General features: G+C 52.0%; 4 protein-coding genes across 4 annotated transcripts; 1 reads left to right on the top strand and 3 right to left on the bottom strand.

The window, feature by feature from the left end:
- Positions 1 to 423: 423 nt before the first annotated feature.
- On the bottom strand, positions 424 to 3,293 carry AYO20_01353 (peroxisomal hydratase-dehydrogenase-epimerase; the record flags this gene model as incomplete). The annotated part of the gene is made up of 4 exons (XM_022639659.1): positions 424 to 1,749; positions 1,796 to 2,204; positions 2,256 to 3,070; positions 3,132 to 3,293. The coding sequence occupies 4 exons, from the start codon at positions 3,291 to 3,293 to the stop codon at positions 424 to 426; spliced, it is 2,712 nt and encodes a 903-aa protein (XP_022504495.1).
- Positions 3,294 to 4,177: 884 nt separating this feature from the next.
- On the top strand, positions 4,178 to 5,122 carry AYO20_01352 (hypothetical protein; the record flags this gene model as incomplete). Its single annotated transcript, XM_022639658.1, has 1 exon — positions 4,178 to 5,122. One exon carries the CDS (start codon positions 4,178 to 4,180, stop codon positions 5,120 to 5,122), a length of 945 nt encoding a protein of 314 aa, XP_022504494.1.
- Positions 5,123 to 6,603: 1,481 nt separating this feature from the next.
- Positions 6,604 to 7,672, bottom strand: AYO20_01351 (hypothetical protein; the record flags this gene model as incomplete). The annotated part of the gene is made up of 4 exons (XM_022639657.1): positions 6,604 to 6,643; positions 7,271 to 7,331; positions 7,394 to 7,458; positions 7,533 to 7,672. The coding sequence occupies 4 exons, from the start codon at positions 7,670 to 7,672 to the stop codon at positions 6,604 to 6,606; spliced, it is 306 nt and encodes a 101-aa protein (XP_022504493.1).
- A 3,539-nt stretch (positions 7,673 to 11,211) lies between these two features.
- AYO20_01350 (hypothetical protein) lies at positions 11,212 to 12,144 on the bottom strand (the record flags this gene model as incomplete). The annotated part of the gene is made up of 1 exon (XM_022639656.1): positions 11,212 to 12,144. The coding sequence occupies one exon, from the start codon at positions 12,142 to 12,144 to the stop codon at positions 11,212 to 11,214; it is 933 nt and encodes a 310-aa protein (XP_022504492.1).
- Between the last annotated feature and the right edge of the window lie 366 nt (positions 12,145 to 12,510).

Here is a 12,510-nt window from a genome sequence, read left to right as displayed (position 1 = left end):
AAAGGGCTCAATCGGGATTCGAACCCGAGGCCTGTCACATTTCATGGCTTTTACAACCAGAGGCCAATAAAACCCGCCCGAAGCGACAATCATACCACTAGACCATTGAGCCATTATTGATGAGAAGAAAGAATCTGTGTCTGATTTGGAGCACATAAACCAGTAAGTTTTCTGCGTGTATAGTATATGACCTATAGATTTTGTTGGGGCTCTTTCTCGGCTATAAACCCTTCATCCTCGGCCCCTACGTTGACCCAGCGCGGCCCCAGTACTGGACTTTTGGGAATCAACTCACACTTAACCGTCCTCAAGTCATGGATAATGAATTACTATTCTCTATTTTAGAGAGCTTCTAGACTCACGTTGCCAATATTGTTTGATTCTGCTACCGGATTTCCCCCAGGCATGCTTTCACTACATAATCTACAACTTGGGCTTGGGAGATCCCAATAGCTCCGCTCCGGCGCCGGCAATGCATAGCTTGCCAGTTTCCTTGACTCGGGTCTGGAAGATGACCTTGTTACCCTCCTTCCACATCTCAGTCACCAGAGTCTGGCCTGGAATAACGGTACCGGCAAAGCGGACTTTGATGTTCTTGAAGAGGCCGTAGGTCTGGACAATGTGTTTACCGCTGAATCCCATAAAGCAGAGACCGTGCAGGATAGGATCCTTGAAACCACCGACTTTGCTGAATTCAGGATCAATATGCAGGGGGTTCCGATCACCGTTCAGTCTGTAGAGAGCAGCCTGATCTTCCGAGGTCTTCTCCTCGACAACGGCATCTGGGGCGCGCTTGGGCGGTTGGTAGATGGTCGTTGCATTGCCGCGGTTGGCACCCTTCTTGGGTCCTCCAAACCCACCAGATCCACGGACAAAGACGGTGGATTCATTGTAGAAGATATCCTCTCCGGTCTTTGCATCTTTGGTGACGGTGCCAGTCACGACAATCCCGGCGTTGCCCTTATCGACAACCTCCACCAGTCGAGGGTACGAGATCAATTTGGCAGCCGTGGGAATAGGATACTTCCGGATCTCGAGGTACTGTTCGCCATGCAGCAACATCATAGGTGAGAAGTTCGGAAGAACTTCGTCCATCGAGAAGGGAGCAACTGCACTGAAATAGGGGATGACGCCAAATGTTGGCAGGACTTGGAAGTTGTCGTCGTTTTCGTAGACGAGGGGCAGCTGGGTTCTCTTCGCGTTGAGAGACAGGTTGTAAAGGATAACATCCTTGTCATCGTAGACAAATTCAGTCCCACTGGCTTGCGCTTTCTTGGCCTTTTCGATTGCTGCCAAGTAGTCTGTCCCAGACTCGGACTTCTGTGATTTATTGCTCTTGTTCTCCATGTTGGCCATGATAGATTTCAAGCCATCCGTAGGGGTTTCAGGATGATCCGCACGGCCATCATCAAAGTTGATGATCCGCTCCCATTGCGCGACAACGTGCTCGGGCGTCAACTGAACATCGACAGGGAATCCGTGGCCGCCGCTTCTTTGCCATCGTGTTCGTCCTTGCCAGCCACTGCCGACTTCAAAAAGGAGGCCTGTTGGTGGTTCCGGCACCTTGTCTGAGGAGAGTGCAAGCACCAGAGGAGCGACATATTCGGGCTTGAAGAGTTGGATCAACTCCTCGGGCAACACAGTTCGGGTCAATTGCGTCCCTGCATTGGGTGCGATGGTGTTGACAAAGATGTTGTTCTTGCGGCCTTCCAACGCCAGAGCTCGAGAGAATCCCAGTATGCCGAGTTTCTGTTCAGGTCAGTAAAAAGCCCATTCCGCAACTCGAGAAACTTACCGCGGCAGCATAGTTAGCTTGACCAAAGTTACCATAGATACCGCTCGTGCTGCTTGTGTTCACAATTCGCCCATATTTCTGCTTGAGCATATACGGGTATGCTGCCTTTGTTACCTTGTAGGTGCCACGGAGATGGACATTGAGGATGTCGTCCCATTGCTTGTCGTCCATGTTAGCGAAAGCCTTGTCCCTGAGAATGCCGGCGTTGTTGATCAAGATATCTATTCTACCGAATGTGTCGATAGCTGTCTTGACCACGGCATCACCGTCCTCGACCGAAGCCTTGTTGCCAACCGCCTTTCCGCCGAGTTTTTCAATCTCTTGCACAACGGTGTCTGGGTTCACGAGGTCATTGACGACAACAGAGGCGCCGCGTTTTGCAAAAGCGAGACAGTAGGCCCGGCCAAGACTGATCATGTTAGTGTAAGGTCAAGTTATTAAGTATAGCAGGAGAACATACCCAGCACCACCGCCAGTCACCAGGACGACTTTCCCATCGAAGCGGATGTCCTCGCCTTGTTCGTTGGGTGGCAGCTTCATTGACTGTTCCGCTTTGGACACGAAATCGGCGACACCGTTGGGGTATTCCGGCTCAGAGAAATCGTTGACCTTGTCCCATTTTTTCAGGATGGCGCCGGGAGTGTAGGTGTCGTCGGCTCTGAGCAACAGGCCTTTGGCACGTTCCCACCTTAGCTTGGCGATATGACCTCCACCAACTTCGAAGATCGAACCGGAGGTATGCGTGTTGGACGGGTGGACCAAGACAGCTACAAGAGGCACCACCCATTCAGGCTTGAGACTGGCGAGCACCTCTGGAGGCATCACGGTCGCCGTCATTCGACTGGCGGCAATAGGGGCAATGACATTGCAAATAATGTTGTATTTGGCACCCTCTTTGGCCAAGGTCTCGGTAAACCCGACCTGAGCCAGTTTCGCCGCGGAGTAATTGCACTGACCGAAGCTGCCGAACAGACCAGCGGCGGAAGCCGTGTTGATGACACGTCCGTACTTCTGTTTTCTGAAATATGGCCACGCAGCTCTTGCGCACTTGTAAGCACCTTTGATGTGGACGGTATTGATCAAATCCCAGTCAGAATCCTTCATGTTCTTGAAGCTAATATCGCGGAGGATGCCGGCATTGTTAAGGAGGACGTCGACACGGCCATAGTTATCGATGGCGGTCTTGATGATCCTGTCGCCAAACTCGACACTGTCGTAGTTGGCAACTGCATTGCCGCCCGCAGCTTTGATCTCATTGACAACGAGGTCGGCGGCCTGGGAGAAAGCAAGGTTAGAAGATGGGATGGACGAGCATGTGACAATTTCCAGGACTGACCTTTGTGCTGCCACCACCCTCGCCCTTGAAGGAACCGCCCAAGTCGTTGACCACGACATTGGCACCTCTCGAGGCGAAGAAGAGAGCGTATGCTTTCCCAAGACCACCACCAGCACCAGTGACCACCACGGTCTGGTTGTCGAAACGGAGTTCTTGCACCATCGTCACCTGTTCAACTCTGTCTCTGGGTGCGGAATACGGAGGATGAGTTTGCGTTCGACGTCACACAGTAGAGGAAAGAGGGAGCAAAGAGGGAGAATGAGACGTCTTTAGGAGAAGGGAGAAAGCACCGATATAAGACCTTCGGCCGTAGTCAGGGCAATAAAAAGAATATAGCCGAAGATTATGATGATGCCAACAGCACTAGGAATGTGTGTACAAGTATGATCATGTACCGAGTCCTTGTCATGCGCAGTGGCTATTACGAGCGGCCTCGGTGGGTGTCATTCTTCAAAATTACCGAGGCACAAGTCACATGATCAAATCCAACTCCAGCACCTCAGCCCCACACAAGGTCTTACTTCCCTCGTCTTCGCTCCCTCACAGCGAAAAGCCGCCGTCGGTGAGCGAAAACATGCTCCGAAAGTCCCGCCCACTTTCTAGCCTCCACATCTGCTCCTGTCGGCATGTGAAATCAAGGCGTCGCGGATGCTAACCAGCTGCTCCATCAAAATGTGGCTCAGCCCAACAATAGGTCGACAGCTTGCATGAGCCCAAAAAGAATAATTCAACACCACACGTCCCATTGATATTTGATACCAGCTGAAGCATCGCACAGAAAGCGACCTCCCAAGTCAAACACACGGCTTGTTGCCCGTACGGATACTCTCTTTCGATTCTCATTTCACATCGGAGTCGTCTCCGTTGTTGTAGCGGGTAATCTTCTAGCCGCAGCCAACTCCCCAGTACTAGAGAATTGGCGGACAGTTGGCGGACAATTTCAATGAATGAAAGAAGCTGATATTCGCCCTCCTTCATATTGTCCTAGGACTTCCCAAAGTTGACGTGAAAACACCTTCTTTTCTTGAATCATAGGGGAAAACAAGATGCCCGAGATCCGCGATGACAAGGCCCAATATGTGGTACCTTTCATCCTTTCCCTACTTGCCGAGTACCAAGAGGCATATGCGACGTCCCCGAATCCACCACCCTTCTTCATTGGCCTGAACGGTGTTCAAGGGGCAGGAAAGACTGTCTTGGTGGACATCTTAAAGAGCACCTTGTCGTCTCCGCCCCATAATCTTTCCGTGGTGGTCTTCTCCCTCGACGACCTCTATCTGACGCACGCAGACCAAGTGGCGCTGGCACAGTCACACTCAGACAACCCGCTGTTGCAACACAGAGGACAGCCGTCAACGCATGACATTCCCCTGGCGCTCTCAGTGTTTGCGAGTCTGAAGCAAAACAAGCTCACTAAAATCCCGCGATACAACAAGGCTGCGTTTTCGGGCCAGGGAGATCGTGTCCCCGAGAGCGAGTGGGAGGAGGTTAACACCGATCCCTCCAACCCAGTCCGCGTGGTCTTGTTTGAGGGCTGGTGCGTCGGGTTCCGGCCCCTGGCCCAAGAAGCCTTGGAGTCCAAGCACGCGGCGGCCGTGGCGGCTTTGCAGAACTCCACGACCGACAACCCGTACCACGGCCGTCTGGGCCACAACACCCTCAAATCCATCACGACCATCAACGAAGCTCTTCACAAATACGACGAAATAACCACGCAGCTGGACGCCTTCATCCACATCGACGCCCTAGACCCGCAGTATGTGTACAAGTGGCGCTTGGAGCAGGAGGCCGGCCTCCGCGCGACAAGGGGGAGTGGGATGACGGACGAACAGGTCAAGCATTTTGTAGACGGCTACTATCCAGCGTACGAGCTGTACACGGACACGTTGAGGCAGGGGGTGTTTAAGGGCATCAAGGACCACTGGCAGGGCAAGCAGCTGCGGTTGGTGGTCGGGGAGGATCGCAAGGTGAGGGAGGTAGTGAAGATATAAAAATGAAGAAAGAAGCCCCCCTTTTCCCTCAAACCCGCAGTTTGAAGGGAGAGATCTTTGTGCTGCTGCAGAAGACGAAATTCATCCGCAACCTCGTACATGTACCAATTAAAAGATCAGCTTTTCTAGATGCCTAGAGAGGAGAATCGGGGAAACGATACGTCTCAGTCATCAAAACGTTACCTCGCCTCGCCTCGCTTGAAGCACGGTTTCCCCAACAGCGCGGCTTTTGAATGATTGAATAGCCTGCTGTACGAGGTAACGTTGACTGTTCAGAGTTTCCAAGCGGGAAAACGAAATGGGAATTTTCCCAACTGGGAGAGAACGTCATCACCAAGAACAAGTCCCAAGTATTAGGTACTTGTACATGGAGTACTAGTACTCTGGTCGCGCAAATCTTGGACTTGTTTCAGATAGATAGAACTCAAAAAAAATACGAGAGCGAAGACAAGAACAAGAACAAGAACGAAGCGGCAGCGCGGCGCAGCGGAGACGAAAGCGGAAGCGAGGCGATAGGGTGATGGAATGACGGAGTGATAGAAGGAGAGAGAGAAAAAAAAACCGTGGCAGCGCGGGTGGTCTTTCTTAATGCATCACACAATCTTCACAATACTTCACAACAATTCACAACCCGCTTCATATTCTGGTCCTTCATAAGTAGGTATTACTTCCAAGAGTACAAGGACACTTGCAAAAGTCCCTTGGTCGGTGTTTCGCCTGGTGATCTTTTGTTAGCTTTCTTGACACTCTTTGGCCTTCCTTGCTGTTTTCTTGTCTTATCTTTTTCTTTTCTTTCCTTTTCCCAATTTTTTTCTTCTTTGGATTTGGATTGACCACCAAAATTGTTCACTCGCGAGGACGAAGATACCCCGAACAGACCCTTCAAACATAGGATCCGCACAGAGAAATGCTTGCGCAATGTGGAATTTGTTCCGTGGGAAAGGGAACCAGCACAAGACACTAGAGGAAGGCCGTCTGATTCTAAATTCATCAATTGTACTATACAGGAATGGACTTCGGCAAGCGGCAGTCGATGATTGATAAAGAGTGAAACAGTCTGTCGTTCGCTGAGCTAGCGGTAAGAAATCGATACTTGGTAGCAGCCAGGAGAACCAGATCAGAAGGCGGAGATTCCACGTTTGCTTTCTGGTGGTTTCTTCTGCTTGAAGAGCTGGATTTCCTGGCAAGTTGCTTCCAGACTCCAGTGAGAATAGCGCATCAAGGAAGTAAAAGGTGTCGAAATCAAACATCCTGCCTTGAAAGTGACTGTCTAGCAACCATGCTATCTGCTGCCATTCGAGGGAGATTCCATCATTCCCTCTGCCATCCCATGGTTACAACAAATCGATACACTTGGAACATATTGATTGACCAAACGCGATTAATTTGGAAAGCAACCACCCCCCCAAGGATGCCGTAAAGCCCAGAGGATGCGTTCACCTCGACTTTAGAAACTGGACGTCTTGAAAAAAATATGAAACTCATGCCTTCTTGCCATTGATTGCCAGCAGGTGAACATCACTAGGGCACCATGTCAGCAGGCCATAGCACAAAAATCAACCACCGGCTCAATGGACCGGTTCTGCAAACTTGCTACTAAAAACACAGGCAAGCACGGGACTCACAAAATGAGGGTGGCGTTTTTCGGGATGAGACCGGGGAAACCACTACATGTCACACCACCAGTTAGCCGACAGAAAGTGAGGCGACGATAACATTTCGGACGAGTCTGTCGAGCGTGGGAAGTAACGCCCGAGTCATTTGATGAGTGAAGACTGAAGAGTCGTGTTCTTCCACGCTCCAGACATGAGACGATCGCGATCAAGTCGCAGAGTTTTTGCCCAGCCAACGTCTCGATACCACCCAAGGCGGTCCCGCAGTAACAGCAAAGGAGGGGGGTGTTTTTGGTCGGGTGCTTTGTTACTCACCGGTCGCCGTACGCCATATACCTGAATGGAAAACGTCAGCTATTTCAATTCGACTGAAGACTTGGACCATGACACAAGCGTAGTCGCCGAGGCTGTCAACTCCAACGTGGTAGTGATAGAGCTAGCCTTCTCCAAATTCCTCACAGATATCGTGGGGAAATTCCCCCAGCAAAATGGCGGTGAAGTAAAACAAACGACCAAGGTCTTGGGACAGACTTACCCAGGGATTGTCAATCTGCTCTTCTCACCCAGCGACATCTGCACCACGCCGTGATCCCAGCCTGTGGAAACCGGGGTTAGAAAGAGCGGGCTGGAAGTCTAATTGCCTTTGTGTAACCCATACCTTGAATGACTCTGCCAACCCCAATCTGGGTCTGGAAAGCCCCTCGTCCAACTGAGCTGTCGAACCTGATTGAACAATGTCAGTAGCAGTTCTTGGGGGAAGGAAGTCAGGCGGCCATTTGTGGGTGGGGAGGCATTACTCGTTGCCCTTGTACTCTTTCTCGGGTTTCGAAGCATCGTACAGCCAGCCAGTGTATTCGATGATGACCTCATCGCCTTTCTTCGGGAAGTCGGTCTTGTTGCCCTCGGAGAGGAGCTTCTTGTTGAATTCTGACGCCATGACCGTTTGTCGAACTGGGGGAGGGCTGTTCTCTGGAGAGCACCAGTAGTTTGAAGGCGGAATGAGGGACCCTCGAAGGGATTTGCGAGACGAGAGACTGGTGCTCGGAAATTTTTGGGAGAAAGTGAAGGAGAGAGCCAGGCGCTGAATATATCGGGCAGCGGGCAACGGGATAGCGGTTGAATACCTAGGCCAGGTACTTGTCGACAATCAGGAAACTGGTGGGGAAGCAGGGGCAACGGGGGTGGGCCAGTTGCATGTAGTCACTTCGCTGATTGATAGCAGGAATTTGAATTACGAGCCTGATCAGCTCTGAAAGGGCCTTGGCAGGGACGTAGCCAGCGCAGTGGGCAGTGGGAGGCAATAGCTGGAGCGAGTGAGAGGAAGTGGATGGGCTGACTAGTTCGCTAGGAACGAGGGCGGTGGGAGGTGGGAGGGGGAGTTGGTTGACAGGGTGTGTGACGGGATGACGGGGTGCGCAGGGAACTGCGACAGGTTGAGGCTGGTACCAGTTAGAAGTGAAGCGTAACACAAGCGGCAGGATCAAGGGGGGACAAGTGTGTTGAGTGGTTATTGCCCTTTTCCCTTTTGTAAACAGCAAGGGCTACCAACTTATCGGTGAAATTCTGCGCGAATAAAATTGCGGCCGAAGCAGTCCATGATGAAGCCACAGCAAACGACGAGAAAAAACCAGACAGAGGTATCCTTGTATTCTTGGTTGAGTTCGCACGTGTGAGTGGCAGACGCCGGCAAGGAATTGACTTCCCGAATAGACTCAAGCTCAGTCAGATGGACACACACCCGGATTCGAGGGGCGTCAAAGGGGGCTGAGCAGGATGGGACGGAGTGACGGGATAGCATCCACAAGGCGAAGACCACCTCGCACAGAGATCCGAAGTTTGAACAAGTCGTCGGGGGACAAGGGATGGAGGGACGCTAACCAAGCAGGGGTATTTGAACACCTGAAGGTCGGTGCATGCGAGGCGGGATCCGCAGGGCGGGGCAAAGAGGTTAAGGAGGGAGGGGAGAGGGGGGATCTGATGCATTGGAAAAAATTCAAAGGGGGGAAAGGTACAAAAGAAAGTCTTCGGCTGAGATCGGATAAGAAGAACCTGAGTCAGACATGCAGCAACGGAAATGCAGGATGGGTTGGGTGATTTGGAAAAAAAGAAAAAGAGGACAAAGGGAAACGGGAGTGTACAAGATACCGATCTTTGGGAGAAGGGCAAAAAAAAAAAAATTTACAAGGACCTACCTACCAACTACCAGGATCTGTTTAGTTCGTAGTTGTTAGTAGCAAACAGGCGAAAGAGGCGCATCACAAAAAGTCTTTTGGAGGGGCAGGTAAGGGACGAGGGACGGATGAGGTGGGCCCAACAATACCGACTTGGGCGAGAGAAGGGAACCATGGTCATGGGTACCTACATGTATGATGCCAGGTGCCAGTACAGTGGTTTGCGACCGCGGGGCAACCCTTTCAGCTCCTTACCCGGTAGCAAAAAAGAAAAAAACTTTGAGGGAAGTAGTCCGTAGGTCGGTAGGCAGGTAGGTAGGTACTGTTGAACCAACAGTTAACGAGTACGAGGTACTTAGCTAGGTACCGTCTAGGCATCGACTTGTACCTATAGTACAAGATTCTGACCAGGCCCGGAGATACCCAAGGGTACGGGTTGAGTTGCCTAGATTCTCTGAGGAGGGGGAGGGGGGAAGTTCATCTTCCGTCATCACTTCAACCGCTGGGGTCAGTGGCTCACTAGGGCTCGCCGGCTGCTGCCTGTTGGTGCATGACGTGATTACTCGTCGAAGTGTCTACCACTACCTAAGAACCTAGGTAGGTACCTTACCCTAGCACTCGTACGAGTATTCACTCACTGGGTACCATACCATGCATCTTCGCACCCTGTACCTTCTTGTACCAAGTACCTACTTGTCCCACGTACACTCGCTAACTTCGTCGACGCTACTACTGGCGCTACGCAAATCCTCGTCTTTGTACCCTATCCCATCCCTTCTTTACCTCGAGTCATGGACCTTTTCAACCCGCAAGTGTGTTCCCCTAATTCGGAAATTGTAGGGAGTGACCTCTTGTGTAACCTCTCACGGCCATCCCTCAGACATCGGTGCTTTGCCGCGATGCTGATCATGCGGAGACGCCATCGAAGCCGTCTCTCCTTTCTCATTTGCTTCTTGGTGCATCCTGCATGCCTAGCGTGAGATACTGGCCCGCTAACTGCCTGTCTGCAGCATCTGCTGCTTGCTGATCACTCTCTCCGAACTTTCTATCGGCGTGAATGTCCATTTCGAGGACGGCTCGTGCTCTTCCCATTGCTGCTGGAAAAATGCTTCGACTCACCGCTTGATAGGACTCATCCAATCGCAGGTTGCTGCCTGACCAGTGACCATCATCCAAGAAATCCTCCCTGGTTTACGAGTACCGCGTCATCATCCGTCCCGACCAAACGAGTGTTGCCAGTTGGCGATCACTACCTCGTCCATCATCTGTGCATGGGGCTCGGGGTATCAGCCTTACCGAGATCTTGGTCCATTGAGAGCAGGCCATCCAATCTCGACATGACACATATCGATCCTGCTACACTTTCGAGAGATTGACCCAAGTTGTTCTGTTCTCGGAATCGAGCTATCCTCCTTCAATCTCGTATATGTGCACCGGAACATACATCCCCCTGCTATGCGTGGTGGTAAAGTCAAAAAGTACACCAAGACATCATGGTTTAGTGGGGGTCTTTCCAGCTCGTCGGGCTTTCTGCCATTTGTTTCATTCGACCACTTCGGCCCTTGACTGCACCTCCCTTACACATGGTCGCCGTGACCAGTCTTTCCTTGGCAGATGAGTGCCGGCACAGCGATTCACCCGTCTACAATGGCTCGTTGCACATGAACGGGACACCTTGACATGGGGAAGCGGACTCGCACAGTGCAGGTCTCGGGGACCATGGTTCGGTCCACCCCCAAGTCTCCGCTTATCCCCGTGGGCAGCAAGGCGTCAATTTCTTCGCTTGAAATACAAATCACTTTGCAAGCCATTGCCCTTACTGCTTAGGCGCTGCTCCTGAACTTCGGATATCGTCCATCCTCCGGGCTTGTTGGTAGACAGCATGCACACGTCGACGCACACAAGCTTCATGACACCCGATTCTGTATTTTTTCTGGCAATATTTTAGCCTAGGGTTCAAATGCCGGTCTTGGTGCCGTCTCAGATGCCCCATGATCCCACATCCCGAAATATTGTACGCGGGTTTTCTACATCACCAGCATGCGTCCATCCTGGCTCAGCTGGACCGCAGCTTCTTGCTGTCGACAGTTTCCTTTTGGTGGCTGGAAATCTTGCCCTCCTTGTACAGAGTTTATAGACCTCCTGGCCAGACCGGGAACCGCGGAAGGCCACAAGCACTCCAACCTCCGCGCGCCCGACAACTAATGGGAATCGTGTCCGATATTCCAGAACCCGTGTACAGGGGGTCTTGACGACATATTTTGTATCAGATGTTGCCAGGTGGCACAAGCCCGGTCATTTACACTTACGCCCAAAACTTGTGTTCCTTAAGCTCTTTCAGCCCCATCTGCTCAGTATGCAGGGTCTGAAAGCGATCGCCGTCGTGTATCTGGCCTTGTCCCGTACCGAGATCCCGGTGGCTCAGAAACGCTACGGAACTGATGCCGACCTTTTCCAAGAAGGCCAGGACACGTGCATAGCTATGAGCGACCTGGTCTACGCCGTGACTGTCATCGGATAAGCAAAAGCGGATGCCTCTCTCCAGCGCAGCCTGGCAAATCTCGGCCTTGGGGTACGGCTCGTTCAGGCCCTTCCTCAACGCCGACGAGTTTATCTCGAGGATTCCACCGTACCCGGCGATACAGTCCAGGTTCCTTGATATCCGTGTCCATACACCCATCATGTCCTTGAAACTCTGGTTCGGATTATCACTCTTGAGCCGGATGAGATCAAAGTGCCCAACCACAGGAGGTCTGAGGGCGTCCAACATGTCAAATTGGGCGTCAAAGTAATCTTCAAAGAGCCTCTCATCCGTTCCACCGGCCTTTAGTCGGGCGTCGCGATACATGGAGCCGTCGTAGTCGATTGGGATCATATGGACATGGTGGACCGATCCGACGAAGAAGTCATAGGGGTGCTTGTCCAGACTCTTCTTGATCAACTCCTCGGACTCGGGTCGGATCCATTCGCCTTCAAACCCTAAGGGCAGCCCTATCCTATCCTTGTACTTTTGGCGCAACCGGAGAGCCTCTGCGATGTATGCCGCTTCGTTGGCGAAGTGCATCTCCAGGGTGTTTGTCTCTCCCGGGTACCGGTCTTGTTCGTGTCGGGGCATGTGCTCGGTCAGGGCAAAGACGGACATGTTCTTGGATATGGCCGTCTGGATCACCTCTTCGAGGGAGTCTCGTGCGTGATCGGCACAGAACTGGCCAGAGTGGGAATGATGGGAGAACGGCATCTCGCCTGAGATTGTCGTTCTGTTGTTGGCTTGCCTCAGCTCGTCGACGGCCGTGTTTGGGACACCCACCACAACACCCAGGCACGAGTGATTCCGGGACTTTTTGTAGATTGTGCTGATGCAGCAGGTGTTGCTCACGCTGAGAGGAACCCTATGCGCCCGAAATGACCTTGGATTGGCCGCTTGAGCTTGATATGTTTCGACCTGTTGCCTTGGGTCTAGAGGAAGAGATACTCGAAAGGTTAACACGGAGATGTCCAGACGCTGTACCCGAGTAGGGTAGGGCAGTAGGGCTGTCTTTTTGCCGGAACAGAATCCCGAAGTTCATCCAGATACTCTTTCCCCAATATACCTGGCACGTGTCCT

The sequence above is a fragment of the Fonsecaea nubica genome, assembly GCF_001646965.1.
Source record: "Fonsecaea nubica strain CBS 269.64 chromosome Unknown Scaff5, whole genome shotgun sequence".
NCBI classification, from domain to species: Eukaryota; Fungi; Ascomycota; class Eurotiomycetes; order Chaetothyriales; family Herpotrichiellaceae; genus Fonsecaea; species Fonsecaea nubica.
Note: the sequence above shows the minus strand (reverse complement) of the source record. Positions and strands in the feature narration are given on the sequence as shown.